We start from the raw sequence: 17,207 nt of genomic DNA on the forward strand, positions 1-17,207 counted from the left end.
ACCTCTCTCTTAACTCCCAGCCCAGGGAAGCAGCTAAACACATGCTGACACAAACATCCTCAGGTGTTTGAGAATACCATGTGTGCTAACACGCTTCTGTCCTAAATGTAGTGCAGAAGCAGCACGGTTCCCATGGAGAAGCAGTCCTAAGAAGTTAGTTGGACATGAGACTGAAACACTGCAGAAATCCATCCGAAGGGGCTTTTGACCAACTCCAGGACAGTGCATGTGGGCCAGATCATACATGTGTGCTTGCAGCTGAGCCCAAACTCCCTCCATGGGGAACTCTTTGAGCCTTGCTGGAGGAGCCAGACCTTGGCACAGGGAATTTTTCTCCCATGCTCCTTGCCCTTGATAGCAGGGTCAGCCCACCTCTAGAGGCAGCTCCCCCCACCTTTAGACAACCGTGACTCCCACCCTCAGCCCTCAACACAGACCTGCTAATTATGCTCACCTCAAGATCGGTCAGAAGGAATTTGCTCCCTCCAAGCTGGGCTGTAGAGATAAGTTGGGCAGCAGCAGCTGCTGCCTCCTCATCCCTGACCCTACCAAGGCAGCAGCCTCCTTTCATGTTGCTCATGTTGCTGACATGTACATAGCAGTGAGTGGGCATTAGTGTTGCCTCATTAACTTGATTGTGTTTTGGACTGCAGCCCTGCGGGTTCATTCAAAACAGGGCTGCAAATTCTTTTAGGGTTTTGCAGAGAGAAGAAGCTGAGAGTGACTGTGGTAGTTGAACGTGTCCATACTTTTAAGAACTTCAGTGGTCTCCAGATCCTTTGACTCAGACAGCCACACACAGCCTTTCCCAGCACCTCCAGCCTGGCAGAGCAGCCTGTTCCCATCACCTCCTCCAGCTTTACTCCATGTTGCTGCTCTCCCTGCCTCACAACCCAGTGTTCCCATCATTGTTTTTTCCCTACCTTCAGCGTGCTGACACCCAAGCTGCATTCAGTCTCATAGAGCATCCTAAGAGCTGGAAAAGGACCAAAGGAGAATATTACTGAGCTTTATAGCTGACCAGCAGCCCTTCTGCCTGCACCTCGCAGCTGAACACCGGCAGCCTCAGCCCCACTGACATCACACTCACCTGAGCCCTACTCTGCCACTTCCCCGCTGGGCTCTTCTCCCCATTCTCATCTCTAAGGCAGTATCTGATATCCCATCCCAAGTACTGCTGGGGCAACAGGTCTGCTGGCTGTGGACCTCAGCCAAGAGTTTCCCAGCACATTTTCTGCTGAAGAAGTTTCTTGGGATGGCTTAGTGCCCTGAAACTACTGTACGAAACACAAGATCTGGAGTGGAACCAATACTCCTGCTCTGAATCTGCTGCTTCTACTCCAAGCAGCAGAACCAACCCCTTCTCTTGTGTGATTTTTGAATCCAGAGCTCATTTTTATTAAAAACCACCCATTGCTGGAGCAGTGCCTCTCACACTGCATTGCTGCCCTCTCCTGGAGTACCAACAGCTGCCAGGCTCAGGAAAGTTTTAACTAATAATGATCTCTTCTCTGAGGCCACAAAATTGGGAATCCTTTCAAAGGATCTGCATGCTGAGGTTGGCTTTGAAAATGAAGAGATCTGAGGCTCAGCTTTGTCCTGTCCTAAGCCATGTAACCTTGATCCCAGCAAATAATTTGGATTTTACAAGGGGTAAAGAAAGGAAGCTGAGTGCAAGGTACAAGACTGGCTCCCTGCCTGAGGAAGGATGCTTCATAGGAGTAAAGACAAAATGTTCCTCAATCTGTATGCTAGGTTCCCCCCTTGTAACCTCCATGTCTCTCTGTGTTAGGCACATCCAGTGTCAAAGAGAGGTAAAATAAAAGAATAAAGAATAAAAGCCAATATTTATAGCAAAGGGGATAGTTGTAATCAGAACAATTTGCAAAGACAAATTCGACAGGGAGAAACGTGTCCTTCTTCTTCATTGCTGGATATGTTAGCCTGTGTGGATGGGATGGAGGCACACACAGATAGGTGTCAGGATATTCTCCCTCAATACTATTGGCCTGCATTTGTGGAGGGAATCTCAAAAACTGAAGTTTTGTCCTCCAGTTCCAGCACAGCAGGTGTGTCATCACTCACAGCAGCAAGGCTTGGGGCCTTGGCAGGGGTGAGTTGTCCATGCAAGGACTCCTCTTCACCCTCCTCAGATGTGTCAGTTTCACTGGTGATGCTGAGAGCTGCAGCAGAAGGGCCAGCCTGGAGGCTCTGCCTGGAGATCCCACAGAACTTGGTCACTGTCTTCACTGCCTTGGTGATTCCTGCTGTCTTGGAAGTCATTGGCGATGACAGCTGGTACTCTCGGTACCAGTAGCAAGAGGCACTGCAAAAAGACAGAGATCCAGAGTGAAGAATGGGATCCCCATGCCAGGAACCAGCATCAGAACCATGCAGCCACCCAGCACCACTCTCAGGGCCAGGATTCCCCAGGGCCATATATCCAACAGCCTCCTTTAGCAGGGGGTTGGAATTAGATGATCTTAAAAGTCCCTTCCAAACCAAAATGTTCTATGATTTTATGAGGTAAACTGTTGCCAATCCCCTCCACAGGTATTCTGCACTCCTGTATTAACATGCTGTCTTTTGCTGGTGTCACAGTGATGGGCTCAGGAGCTCCATCTGTTGCAAAGAGGAACATAGAGCTGGGGGACCAAAACCAACAGAATGACACAAAATACCTCACATTGAGAGAAGGAGCTGAGACTTACAAGATGAAGAGCATGTTGGTGCCTAGTACTAGTGGCAAGATGATGAGGAGCAGAAGCGGGATCTTGCGAATGATGGAGTCAACTGAAGAGAAAGAAAAATGGATTGATTTACCCCAAAAGGATAAGTCCCACTGGTGCAAGCTCTGGGGACAACCCTAGTGTTAGTCTCCCCAAATACCAGAGATGATGGGACCTACAGTACTCCTAGCAGTGAAGTTAGCAGAGCTTAAAGGGAAGATGGGAACAGCAAGGTAAAGGGAGATCCAATTGCTCAGTGCCTGATGAGAGGGGCAGTGAGGAAGATGGGGTCTCCTCAGAGATAATGATGGAAGAGACAATAGTTTCCTGTTTCCAAAGGGAACTTAGTCAGTAGAAGCTGCCACGGCCAACATATCTGGGCATCTGCTCTGGGGTCCCACTATATTGCCTGCCCTGCACTGAGCCACCCAGTCCCCGCCTTGCCCTGCTCCAGCAGCAAACAGATGTACCCTGCTTGGTCCTTTCCTCCTTCACGCAGTCAGTCGTGGATCTGGCACCCAGCCCCTGGGTGATCATGCCATCCTTGCAGTGGGTGCAAAATGCCCTCCCATAGATCGTACTGTAGGTTCCCATGGGGCATGGTGAGCACTGTCTGTTTGTAGGAGGGCTGAACGTCCCTGGTGGGCATACAACTGAGGAGAGAACACAAAGAAAGTTATTTCTGAGCAGCAACACCAGCTGCTTCATACAGATACACTCAAACAAGAGTCAAAAAAACCAATCCCTGGTGATTTATGGCTTGGATTTACCCCTTATGGCACATTCCCCAGGCTCAGCGTGCACAGAAACAACAGCAAAGACCCAGAAACAGAGATTTGCATGAGAGGAGAAGGGGAAAGCAGGGCTGGAAAGCAGAGGGAAAATCAAAAAGGGTGGTGGACTCTTGGCTCACTACAACACTCGAGACATCTTCGCAGCTGCTTGGTCTGCCCGTAGCCCTTGCTGCACTTCTTGATCTCCAAGAAGCCAACAAACACAGTGGTGAAGACAATTCTGGAGATATCATCCCCAGTGACGTGGAAGGTTACGTGCTCCTTGAAGAATTTGGTAATGGCTTGCTGGACCTGGGGAGGGGGTCGAGAGAGGAGCTGAGCCCTTGCTGCAGAGGCCCTCTACGCTGCAGCAGTTGCAGTGGTTCCAGGGCTCACCTTTTCGAGGCTCTGCTGGACTGTTTTGCGGTAGCAGTATGTGTCCACCTCCACACCTTGGGGTTTGCACTGTTCATCCCAATTGGGCCCGAAGAAGGACACTAGAGTACAGAGAGTCAGCAACACAGCTCAGGCTGCTGCAGCTCCAGCGGGAGGCTGGCAAAGCCCTGAACACCTCAAACATTTAGCCATCACTTTCTCGCAGGAATTCGTAATTTCAGAAGCCACAGAGCTTATTTTTTACCTTCTAGATGTACTTGGACAACAAACTCATCTGAAGGATTGTCGGCGGAGGGGAAGCAGGCGGTGGCCTTGACATGGATTTTGCAGCGCTGCTCAACCTCCAGCTGCTTCAACCTCTCCTGTAAATCCCACAGGAACATCTTGGTCCACTCGTTTTCACAGAGCTTGCTATGGAAGACCAGCAAAATCTCCAGGCCTCCAAGCACATGGTAGCCTATAGGAAAAAGCCCTAAATGTGTCTGATTCTTCCTCCTTGTCTAGAGGGAACTCCCTCCACCACAGGGCTGAGCTCTCTCCTCTCCCTCCATGACTCCTCCACCCCTCCTGCGCTCACGCTTTTTAGCATAGGACTCACCAAACACTCTGTAGTGGAAAGTTTGGGACACAGGGAGCCCATGCTCTGTGTAGGACATGGTGCAGGAGTAGTTCCCACTGTCAGCTGCTTGGAAGTTCTGGAACAGGAGATGTCCTTCTTCAGTGACTGAGAGCAGCTTGGGGTCTAGAGCAGGAAATTGAGGGGTTGAGAGATGTCCAGGAGCTGTGCTGAGTTGTCCCAGTGCCTGTGTGGCTGTGCCATGTTCTCCTGGGCTGTCCTAGGGTGGCCCTCCTCAAACCACAACAAAGACTCTACAAGAACTCCCAAAGCTGTTCATTCCCTTCCTTCTCTGATGAGGTGTTGAAGAGTAAGGTGGAAGAAATCAAGATTCACCAGTGCTCTCTCCTCTGCTAGAGATATCCCTGTCTATAAAAGAACCATCCAAAAGCCTGAATATATTCCTAACGAAGCCTGTCAGGACCCCCAACACACGCACTCTCATGAGGTCCCAGCCCTTACTTGCTTCTCATTTGCTCCACAGAACTTTGCACAGCTCTTTCCCCTCATACACCTCTCTTGCCTCACAGTAGCAGAGCCCATTGTGGCTGAGGGGAGTGAGGACCTTACCTGGACTGTCCCGCACCCACTGGTAGGTGGGATTGGCCACCTCCAGCTCAATTGTGCTGCAGGGCAATGAATACAGGCTGCTGTCCATGTGGATGAAGACGTCACCTAAGCCAGAGAAAGAGAAGCAAGAGAACTGGGGCATGTTTCAGGGCATTGAGAAGAAACAGACATGGGAATGAGGAGAGAGGAGGATCTGAAATCCTTTGTGAACCTATGGGAGATCTGAATGGACCCAATTCCATGGAGGATCATACTGGAGGGAGACCTGAGGATGCTCGTGGGGTTAGAGCAAATTAAATACCAGAAGCTGGAGGAATAAGTGGCAAGAAGTGAGGCCAGAGCTAATGGAGAAGATAGAATCAGACTGGGACGGCTCTGCTGGTGCTGACTGCAACTTGGGATGCTGCTACATCCTCTGCTTGGGTTGTTGGCAGAGTAGGCAGTGGGGAGAGGCTGCTCTCATCAGAAGTCTGGACGTGGGCTGGGAAGGGTGGCTGTTCAACCCTGGAAGGAGAGCCCTGGATGGATCAGGGAATTTCTGCAGAAGGGTTTGGGGATCTCACCCCCGTGGTACTCCCAGCTGGAGCGGGCAGGCAGGTCCTCAGACAGGAATGCTGGCTGTCCTAGGAGTGAACAGAGGGGCAGTGCTCAGTGCAGGGGGTTCTCACCTCACTATGTTCTCCTCTCCAAAGAGTCAGAGCAGAATAAATCCACCTCTGTGCTATCCATTTACCTGAGCAGCTCCAAAGGACCACGGTCAGGATCTCCATGGTCCCCAACAGCCCAGGTGCTCCAAGGTCTGGCCAGAAGCATGGAGAACAGAGCATCCTGCCTGGCTGTCAGTGCGGGGCATCCAGTTACCATGGCAACGAGGAATCCAGTGCATCCTCCATCACCTTAGTGATGGTTCAGAGTATGACAGCAGGAGGCTTCCTGCCCAGTGCCAAGTCTCCTGCCCACCTAGGTGGCATTCTTTGTGATTGGGGTCTACGGGAACCATGGGCCTTCTTGGGATCATCAGTAGACAGGCAGCATCTGAAGGAGTGCAGGTGGGAATATCCTAGAAGAAGGGCTGTGGGTTTGCAGTGATGTGACCAAGAGTGATGATCAGAGGAAAGAAAGAGGAGACAGAAGATGAGAGTGCTATGCAAAGCTTTTTTTGTTTGTTTGTTTTTGTGTGTGTGTGGAAATCCTATAAGAACAAGAGGCAAGTATGACCCAGAAAGCCTAGATCGGAATTTGTGCTATAACTCAAGGCAATCTCTTGGTTCAGAATTGAATGCCTGAAAAGGGGTGTGTTTCCTTAATGTTCCTGTTTGTCTTGGAAATGAGATTTAATTTCCTATGATTGTACTCTGAGAACTAAAATGAGCTGTTAAACAATATGGACAGATGGAAACTTGGGAAAAGTAGGGATGAAATCTCCTATTCACTTGTACCAGGGTTTCTGGGGGTGAAGGGTGGGAGAGAAATAAGTGATTTTGGAAAGAAATATGTTCAGTTATCCTACTGTGGTGTGAAAAAATATTATGCTTGAGAAAACAGCACGAGTTAAAAAAAAATAAGAGAAATCAGAAACCCACTTCACAGACCTCCCACTCCAGCTATGGCACAATAGAAGTTTGGAGCACTCCTCAATTTAAAAGCAGCAGGGAGCACTGATAACTATTCTTGGGGAAAGACATGACAAGCAAAGGCAGCCCTTCCTTCCAATCTTCCTCCCTGAATGATGAAATCATGAGAAAACCCTCATCCTCCCCTCCCTGTGGTTTGAGGGGTGGGGGCCAGAGCAGAGCCAAAGGGAAGGGCAGGGCTGAGGGATGGAAGCTGCTCATTTCCAGGCTGTGCCAATGGAGAAATCTGCACCCTGATGAACAATGTGATGAATGGCTCCTTAGTGGTTCTAAACAAAAATTTAAAAAAATTGAAATCCCCCTACGCCTCAAGTTTCTCTGACAGTATTTTAGCAGAAATAAACAAAGCCTGGCATGGAATCACTTGGGATAGAACCACATACGTGTGCAAGCAGTGAGATGAAAGGAGGGAAGCTGCTTCTCAATGCACGGTGCTCCCTCCTGTCTGGGCTGGATTGAGGCATAGCACTTCTCTCCCCATCACATCTCATCCAAACACATGAGAGCCCTCCGCTGTGTCACACTGGAGTGACACTTACGAAGCAGCTAGAAAGAGGGCAAGCAGCCAAGCCAGGCTCAGAACTGCTCTATGGATCTCATTTCCTGAGGAAACCAGGCTAAAAGTACGTCTGATCTGAGGCAGGTGTGACATTTCTGAAATGATCCTATTATTTTCTGCATTCCTCAGCTCACTGCAGGATGTGTTTGTGAGTTCTCAGGAAACATGCTTAGCAATCAGAGCAGCATCAGGAGATGGGACACCCTTCTTACATAGCACAGTGCTCCTCTCTCTGTTTGAAATGCAAAATTCAGGCTCGCGGATGAAGCTGAGCCTGGGCAGCCATAAAAAAATGCCATGAATACTGATTCTCACTGTCCTGTGGCACTTGTTATTCATTTACTTATCTGGTGGAGAGTGCAACAACCACATCCATGGGCCCTTGGAAGACCATTCCCTGCATTGTTCTGACTTAGAATTAACCACTGCTCCCTCCAAAATAAAAGTTGATTTTGAGTAGTTTCTGCATCCTTCCATGGCTGGAAGAAAAGGATCTGAGATTTGAGGGCATTTTGTATCAAAAATTCCATTTGCCCTTAGTTTACATGAACTGCAGCAGTGCCCAGAGCTGGAGGAGCATCCTATCATGCTCCATCCTTTCCTCTGTCTCCCTCTAACCCTGCTGGCAGATGTCAGGACCTCACAGTCTGTATGTCCCCACACTGGTCTCCTGCAATTACCTTTGCTTGGGAGGCCTGGATTACCAGAAAACTGAGTTAATGCTGATGCTGAATAATGATAGAATCATGAAGGTTGCAAAAGACCTCTCAGATCCCCAGGTCCAACTCCAACCCCCCCCCCCCCATGCCCACAAGTCACATTTCTCAGTGTCACATCTCCGCTTTCCCTGAACATCTCCAGGCGTGGTGACTCCTCCACCTCCCTGGGCAGCCTGTGCTGATGCATCACCACTCTTTTGGAGAAGTTTCTCCAAAACAATCTGGCTAAGGCTGGGCACATTTAAGTCTTTGATCCACAAAGAAAGAGAGATAACAAGCTTAAACTTTGGGTGAAGTTGCCACCATCTGTGGCCTTTCATGAGAAGAAGCCTTGGTACCTTGGGGAGTTCCCCAAAGGAACCACGATGTGAACAAGATTTTGATGATGCTGTCTAGCTTCTGCTGTGCTGTTGAACTCAGAAGGAACATGCATCTTTCAGCTGCCATTGAGTGCCTATGGAAGCCAGAGTTGGATGTCTTGAGCTGCCTCCTAAAGAGATGCTTTGGGGTTTCAGAGCATCACCTGGACACCATCACCTCCCCATGACACCATCACTTGGCCATGGCACCATAGATGCTCACTTAGTGCCTTGGTTTCAGACCAGAACCCGTGCTTTGGTGAGTCTTCTGCTCTAGGAATGCTGTCTTCTAAGGGCAGTGACCCTGATCATCGTAGCCAATTAGTTGCATTAGCAATGCAGGGTCACATCCATCTCCCTGTGATGTTTCTGAAATACAGCAATGCACATCTCCCCAGAGGAAAGCTCTGCAGCTGTGATGAGAGAAAGGAACTCTGCACTTTGGACCCTATTAGAATCAGTTCAACATGGCTCATTAGCAAGGAATTATGCCCATACCTCTCCTTGTGATTAATAGTGTTTGTGGTGATAAATATTCAACATGGGCACCAAAGCAACACAGCTGGCATTTATCTCTTAGCTTGTTTTGTTCTGTGAAGGGTCAAGGGTTGATAACAAAGGCAGGAGCTGCTCTGATGCTACCTCTGAATTAACCCCAGTGATGCCAGGCTGTTCCCTGAGACTTGCAGAAGGGCTTTGGCAGGTCAGAGCCCAGCTCTTCTCAGAGCTCTTTGTAATTTGTGAGCAATGCAGAGGGAGGAAAGGCCCAACCATAATGACAGGGGGAGAAGAAGAGTGAGCAGGATGGAAAGCAGGCTGGGAGACAGAGGGAAGTTCAGCTGCTGTGTGTGTGGAGCTGATGATATTTGGGAGAAGGGGGTGGGAAGGCTGGGGGAGCAGAGAGATGGAGTGGGCAGCAGGCTCAGCATCTCCTGATGGGAAGGATAATGGTTTCTCTCTGCCAGATAGCACAGGGTCATAAAGGAAAGCAGAAAGTAGTGTTGAGTTCTACTAGAGGAAGGTGATATAGCAGGAAGAAAACAGCAGAGGGTAGCAGATACCTGGCTTCATCTCCTAGCTTTGTCTCCTGGCCTCATGAGGTTGGGGTGAGCCATAGGCATGCTGGGTGGAGAAGCTTGGCACAGGTTTTATTTAAAAAAATATGACAGAGAGCAAAGCGTTTTGATAAGGTGCCTATGTTCTTATCACAGAGACTTGTTGTAAAAGACACTTCCTTTAGAGATTTCCTGCTGAGGTGTGCAGGGTGACCCCATCACTGCTAGGGAGAAGGTGAGGCAGAATGAGCTGCTGTGATTATAATCAGAATGGAAGGCTCTGACCAAACGAAAAGAATCTTCTCTGTGTGAGGATTTCACTCGCCAGGAGCAGAAGCATCCCAGTGTCTTGGTTGCTCTTTGAGTAGATTCTTTCTTGCTTTTCAGCTCTGAGCTTTGCCCATCTCTGCCTTGGCATCATATCACAGTCATAACGTCCAACTCCCAGTTCTGGGTGTCCTCCAAAGGCCACCTCTGCTCTCACTGGTTCAGAAGGACAGCAGGCTCTCCTTTGTGCTCATACACATCAAGCCAAGTGCAAATCAAAAGCACAGACATCCTTTTGGAAGCAATTCCCTGTGCCTGGATCCTGCTCACACTCCTTCAAATCAGCACAGAGACATCACCTCAGTGAGTTGGGATCTTCTGCTCTAGGTGTCATTAGCACCCAAAGCTAATTAGCTGGGCAAACTATCTCCTTCCTTGCCTGCAGATGCTGATGATGTCTTATTCTCCATACCAAACTCAGGGCTTTGATTTGCCCTTATAGCAGCTGGGAGGCTGCCCCAGCTGCTGTTCTCTGTCATCACATCAAATGGGATCATTTATCTTCATGAGAGAGCTGGGCTGAGAGGGCCATGTGTGCCAGGCCATTCCCAAGCTTTAGCTTGGAGCTGGAGGATGATGTTTAGGTGATGGAGAAGGGTACACAGCCCTGACTGTTAGGAGGGGACATAGTCACAGCATCTGGCATGTTTAGCTCAAGGAGAAGGATAGGCAAGCAGCTAGGGAGCAGTTTGGGCTGACAGCATCCCACTGGCTCCATAGGACCCATTTAGACTGGAGGTTTACCTCTCTGCCCTCCTTGCACAGGACACCACAAGCCATGTATATACTCCTCTTGTCACAGGCATCCCATCTGCCTGGCTGGAAAAGGGGCAGCTCGAAACATCCATCAATGCAGGAAAATAACAGCATTGCAGGTGATCTCCAGACCTGATTTGTCTTAAGATTTGACTGACCTATTGATTTACACGCTGCATTTTACACCCCTCTGTTCTGAATAAGAGGACCAGTTCATAGGGTGGCAGTGCTAGGACCGGAACCAGATCCTCAGGATTATTTCCTCTGCAGTTTTTATTCTGAATACGATCCAATGCTGCAGAGCTTTCAGTTCTATTTTAGAGAAGGATACATCTCTTTTTCTCCCTTGAAAAAAAGGAAGAGGATTTTCCCTTAGTTTTATATTTCTGAGTCATTCCACATTACAGCAAATTTCTGGCAAAGTTGCAGTTATGGCAAATGGTCACTTCAAATTTAAGTCTCTTTTCCAACAACTTTATACCTTTATAAAGATAACAACCATTTCTGGGATGAAGATTTCTCTCCACTTGGCCTCACCCTGAAGTCCAACTATTCCAGAACATGGAGAGCAAATCAGCCCGAAGCCCTGGAGGTAACTGATGGCACTTTGCCCTTTCCAGCTGATTTTCTCCATGGTGAAGGCTGAAGAAATGATACTACCTCTAATCTAAGCAGGGATAATTTGGCCTCTCTGAAAACAAGAGCAAACAAAAACCATGAGAGCTGGCAGACAGAGCGAGCCATTGGATCTGCAGTTTGTTCCTCAGGGCTGGAAAGCCTGGTTTTGTGTTTCTGTTTGAGAAGAGCTGGGTGAATCCAGGCTAGCCCCTTCTCCTGCATGTCCATCCCTCCTCTAAATGACGGGGATAAGGACAGTGACCTCTCCCAAAGCCACACACCAGATGTTGTCCTGCACAACAGCACGCCCTGCAGCAACCCCCAGGGAGCATGGGAACAGGGAGACTTTGACCCCAGGGCAACGTGGGAGCAGTGTGACCTCTGCCCATCTCAGCAGCATTGCAGCAATGCTTTCTTCCCTTCTGCTGCTCTTCATGAAGGAAAGCTGGCAGTGAAAGCAAAGGCACCCTCTCCTCTGCTGCTTGCTGCAGACGCATCAGTCAAGAGCTCAGCTCTCTCTGGGCACTGAGGCTTTCCTTCCACAAAGCTTTTTCACATCTGGTGCAGTCCAACCACTGCCAGCAAGCTGCCCACCTCAGGATGAATGCTTTAATCCTTGAGTGTTCTGAGAAAGGCTTTGGATTATTTTCCAGCTTCCAACAGGCATCTTGCTCCAGGAACTCTGGCTCCCATTTGCTCTTTCTCTTCTATCATCCATCCCCCTGATAACATCCGCAGTGCCACAGGAAGGGTGATGCCAAACTGCTTTGCTTGTTGTCCTCAGAATCCTGAGGTTGTGGTTGGTTGCCATTAAAGGCAGCATGATGGCTGTGGAATCCACTGCAATGCAGGGGCTGAGCACCCCTCTTCCCTACACACAGAGTTCAAACAGCCCTGGGAAAACCAATCTGGCAGGGCCATTGCAGCTCTAGCAGAAGGGAGGCAGCACACAGCCACTGGGGAAATGGGTCTAATAATTTCCTTAGTGATACCCACAGTTCTACAAGAAAATGTAGCGAAAAGGAGAGGTGGGAAGGCAGGAAAGATCTGTCTCAGCTGGTGCATGATTGCTCCCTGGAGGAAATTCATTCAGACCTTGTTTGGTGCAATTCCAAGCATCCTCAAATGATGGAGCTTCCACCTTGCCTGTGCTCAGAAGGCCACATTCACAGGCAGATATTTTTCTTTAGCACTCAGCCTGGATCACCCCATCTCTGTTTTCACCTCCCCCCCTCCCCCTCCACCAAAAGATTTCCTTCCATGGCACCAATATTGTTCAATATTTATGGGTTGCAATTGTCTCCCTGAAGCAGTCATCCCAAAGCCAGCTGGGTCTGCCTTTCCTCAGCTCCATTCACCTCCCTCCAAGCTTTTTCCCCGCTCCAAACAAAAATTTCACCCTCAAAACAAATATATGGATGATTTTAAAGCTTCGCCAAATGTCACCTTAAAGGCAGAAGTAGATGGAAGAGCCGTCTGCTCCTGGGAAAGGTTTGAATTTAGGGAGAGAAATATCATTTGTTGGAAAAACAGGGAGGTATTTAAAGCTGAAGAAGGGAGAGGCGGGCATCAATCCCAGCAGGTATCTGACCCCTATGTGAGAGCCATGGCATTTCTCTGGGATTGATTGGCTTTGAGCTTGCGGTAGAAACGCCGCTAATTTTCCTTCCTGTTTCATTATCGACTGAAGGGATGTTTATTACTGATCCCCAGGAAAGCATAAAGTGCAAGGTGAGTAACACTGCTGTTCAGAGAAGCCAGATGGGGTTGTTCAGCAAGCCAAAGCAAAGCAAGGAAGAAAAACAAGCCAAGGCACTCAATCTCACACATTTCAGTTTCCAGCCTTCCCTATTCAAACTCCAAGGCACGTCCACCCATCTCAAACACCAACATCCGCTATCTCAGGGGCTGGGCTGATGACTGGACACGGGGGGCAGTGGCAGACTGGATCTTGGGATTCTTCTCACCTTGCCCTGCTGTGATGTTTGGGACCAGGTGTGCTCACAGCAGGTGCCAGGTTTGTTGCTTCTGGCAAGAGTTTTCGAATAACTAACCTCAAGGTTGGCAAAATGTTCATCCCACCGAGGTATTCCCAGCTGTTACACATTTACAAGGGATCATCAGCTCTTCTTATTGATGCAGTGATGAGCACAGAGCAAGGAGCAGAGCTTGTCCCTAGGACAAAGCATTCACCTATGGCCAGGGCTACAAATAAATTCCACTGGACAACAGCAAAATAGGATGTGACAGCAGGTCCTCACTCACTCTTGCACAGCTCCTGGGGCAACATGGGGTCAGCAGGTCTCTATATTGCCACAGTGAGCCTCTGGTGATAATGCCTTTGAGCTCTGCTACAAGGCATGACTTCCAGGCATTTGGCTTCTCACTATGCCTTCTCCCTACAGGATGAGAAAAGCTTCTCAGATTCTGCTATTTTCACCTTTGCAGATGCTCATCCACTGCATGCAAGTCACCTCTTTGTCTTCAGTGACAACTAAATTGTCTAAATGACAATGCCTGGAACCAAAGCACTTCTGTACACAACACCGCTTATGGAGCCATCACTCTCTGAACCTGACGAGCTCTCCCAGGGACAAGTGTACAATAACAGCTTTGTTATGTGCTGGGTCTGTACCTTAACCCACAGCCCTGAGCTTGTGGTCTTCCTGGGGTGTGGGAGGTCACTCAGCCCAGGCAGAGCTGGCCTGGGGGCAGAGGGACCCTCTGGGCAATTTACTTTGCCCACCTGCTAATAAAGTCAAGCAAAACACAGTATTTCCTGAACTCTGAGCATTTTCTTGTTGTCAGTAGTTGTTACTGTATTAAGCATGTGACCATAACAAGGAAACTTGTGCCAGACCATCATTACAGTGAGTAATTCTGCTTTTCTAGATGCCTGCAGACAGCTCCTGTCTGGCAGCATGGATTTCATAAAGACCCCTATTTTTCAGGGAACCTCCTGGTGGGTGGCTGCCAATGCTCTGCATGGGATGGATTCATCTTGCTCCTGCTGGCATCCCTATATACAACCAGGTGCCCATAGGCCCTCTGCAGGTGGGGCAGTTCCAGTTAGTGAAGTACTCTCATTCCCCAGGATTTTTCCTCCTTTCTAAGAGTGTCGGAGAAATCTCTCCCAGCACAAAGCACTACAGATCTACTGTGATAGGGGGAGGGGGGGAAAATGACACTGCACTGAAACTTTGAGGATCAGAGGCGTGCTGCTTGCTCATATCACCTTTCCTTTGGCTTCAGGCAGAGCTTCACGCAATGCTTTTAGCTCACCGTGATGATCCAAGGACTGCTGTGCACAAAACAGAACCAGCTGTCAGGGTCAGGAAGCACCAATAAATCAAAGCTGTGCACTGGAGGGGAGCAAAGCACCACGCATCCACCAGCACACTCTTGGTTAATCTGCCCCAGGTAGTGAGAACTTCTTAGTCCCAGTGCGAAGCAGGCTGGATGTGAGTGGGATATTTCTGGCTTGCAGACACAGGATGGCACAGCTGGTAGGATGAGGAAAAAAACTTCATTCTTAAACTCTGCACTCATGTATTTCAACCGTGGAATCAATAGGGGCAGAGAAAGAGGGGCTTTAGGATTGAAGAAAGCCTTGCCTAATCTCTGGCTGTTTTCAGTACATTTTTATAACCCCTTCCTGTAAATAATTGAATAAGCTTTGGTTCAGGAGGCATTAAAGGCTTACCCCCATACAACTTGCTTGTGCTACTGAGATCCTGACTGCACCTTAGGTGATATCAGCTGGAGTAAGGAGAAATATGCATTTGTGCTCCACCCTGAATCCAAAAGGACACTTGTTTCATGGCATGGAAACAGGACTGGGGGTTGCCTTAAAGCCTGGTGTGAAAGCAGGGATGTGGAGAGCGATGGGAGTGCATGACTGGGGCTGGAGTCCACTTGTTGCAGTAGGTGGACATGGGATCCTCACTCTTCTTGTTGGGAGCAACTTCTGCCTTTAAGTTTGAGCTGTGGAGTGGGGAAAGGGTTTGCGTGCTCTGATCTCCTCTACAACAACAGGAAACGGTCCAACAATCCACCAGTGACAGAAAGATACCCACAGACACCAAAAGAGAAAAACTGAAAACTGGAAGACACAGAGAGCCTAAAACCATAATTGCACGTACAGTGACCCATCCTTGTGCCTGTATACTTACGAAGGTTTCCTAGTCTCCACGGTTACCTAAAACTGTCCCTATACATACAGTGATCCATCCTTGTGCCTACACCTTTATGGAGGTTTCCCAGTCTCAGAGGTTTCAAAAAGCCATCACCGTACATACAGTTGCCCATCCTTGTGCCTAGACATACATGGAGATTTGTTTCCAAGTTTAACACTATAACACAATGGAAAACACAGCAACGACAGCAGCCCATCAAAGTCCTAGGCTGCAGCAAGTGCAGACTTGCTCAAATGCAACACCTGCAGGCACAGAAACAAAGGAAATGAGCTCCTTACCTTCAGAAGCCCTCAGATACACAGGGATCTCCACTAAGATCCCTTGCCTCCACTGCCAACCCTTAAATGAGGTCTGGCAAGGGGTGGGTCCTGGCTCCAGCCCTTCCAGTCACTCAGGTGCATTGCATTGCATGGAGCTGAGCTCCCCTAGGTTGGCCTTGCCTTCTCACCAGGTGCTCAATCACTGGTTCAAGCCATGGCTTAGTATTTCTGCTATACCCAGCCTTGGTGTAAAACCATCATCATACATACAGTGATCCACCTTTATGCCTACACATTTATGGAGGTTCCCCAACTTCAGTAAAGTTTGTACCCCTGTCCCCCAAAAACAAGCAATAGGGGCAATTTCCCATCTCCTTCCCATTTCTCCTGCCTGTGACTGCATGGGATCCCATCCAACTTTTCCCTTGTGCTGCAGCATTACCAACAAACACTGCTCTGCAGATGCTGGGCATCACCACGCTGCCAGCAATGGCTGTGATCCCCCCGGCCACTCATCCTGGTTATTGTCTGACAGTGCAGTAGCACTGAAATCTAGATGAGGGTTTACAATCACAGCATTGCTCAGGAGCTGATTGCATCAGCATGTTTGGTAGTGAAGAGGTACTTTGGCTCTGAGCGTGTGGGTTTTTTGTAATGAAGTGAAATATGCCTGTTAGATGTACCCTCCTTTGCTGCAACTGGCTGCAGAGATCTCTGCAATCAAATGTATAGGAGAGCTCCCTGCTGTAATTTTCTTTTGATCACCTTCAGTGTGCCCTTGCACTGAGAAGTTGGAGAAGTTATTGATGTGCACCACAAAAATCTCTTTTCCCAGCGAATTCCGCCTTGATTGGATAATTGTGTCCTTCAGCAGAGGTATATTTTTGTATTCTGTGCAGTGGGGCCAAATGCACGGGACAGGACAGATCCATTGCTGATGAGAATCAGCCTTGCACCACTGACAGATCCTGGGAAACACTGATTTATTGCCCGCAGCCCGGTGAAGGTAGAGGATTGCAAAGAGGAATGCACAGACAAAAAAAAGAAAGAAAGGCAAATGCTGCCCTTCTAACGAGAAACTGCTGCTGAACTGCTGCTGCTGAACAACCTCCAGACTTTATTGCCAAGGCAGGCAAATAAAACACAGCCTTATGGCATAAAGAGCTCAATGCCGATCATCCATCCGTCTGTTGTAAGCAGCTCTGGGTCCGCAGGAGGGTGTTTACATCTGAATGACTCTTAAATGGAGATTGAAGATCCTGCAGCAGCAAGATTTCGGAGAAGTCTTGCAGCTTTTGCTGAATCAGAAGGGATGTGTTCGCTGGAAGAAGTAGGGGGGCAGCTGAAATGAAGTGGGGTTGGTTTTGGGGCTATGGGTGCAGAGTCAGCAGTGGGGTGTGAGATGGAGGCTGATTCCATGCTGAAGGGGAAACCCTCTCCCTTCTTCCAATATAGGCTTTGTTTGGAGCCTCTTCACCTCTTGGCTCCCTGCAGGGGAAGGACAAAACACAGCTTAGAAAGAAAACAGCTGCATTCCCTCCTATGTCACCAGAGGGCTCCTCAGTGCCTCGCTCACCCCAGGACACACACAACACAAGCCTGGGAAAGCTCTGGACAAACATCTGCCAGGATTTGTTGAC

General features: G+C 48.9%; 1 protein-coding gene across 1 annotated transcript; it reads right to left on the reverse strand.

Moving 5' to 3' along the window:
* Positions 1-719: 719 nt before the first annotated feature.
* On the reverse strand, positions 720-15,601 carry LOC128088730 (zona pellucida-binding protein 2-like). Its single transcript, XM_052699505.1, has 10 exons — positions 15,586-15,601; positions 5,648-5,707; positions 5,085-5,189; positions 4,497-4,640; positions 4,143-4,355; positions 3,899-3,999; positions 3,643-3,814; positions 3,200-3,382; positions 2,712-2,793; positions 720-2,326 (listed from the first exon to the last, which is right to left on the reverse strand). Exons 3-10 carry the CDS (start codon positions 5,170-5,172, stop codon positions 2,002-2,004), a joined length of 1,308 nt encoding a protein of 435 aa, XP_052555465.1. The 5' UTR covers positions 5,173-5,189; positions 5,648-5,707; positions 15,586-15,601; the 3' UTR covers positions 720-2,001.
* Positions 15,602-17,207: the final 1,606 nt, after the last annotated feature.

This window comes from Tympanuchus pallidicinctus, unplaced genomic scaffold (genome assembly GCF_026119805.1).
Source record: "Tympanuchus pallidicinctus isolate F22 unplaced genomic scaffold, pur_lepc_1.0 scaffold37, whole genome shotgun sequence".
Lineage (NCBI taxonomy): Eukaryota > Metazoa > Chordata > Aves > Galliformes > Phasianidae > Tympanuchus > Tympanuchus pallidicinctus.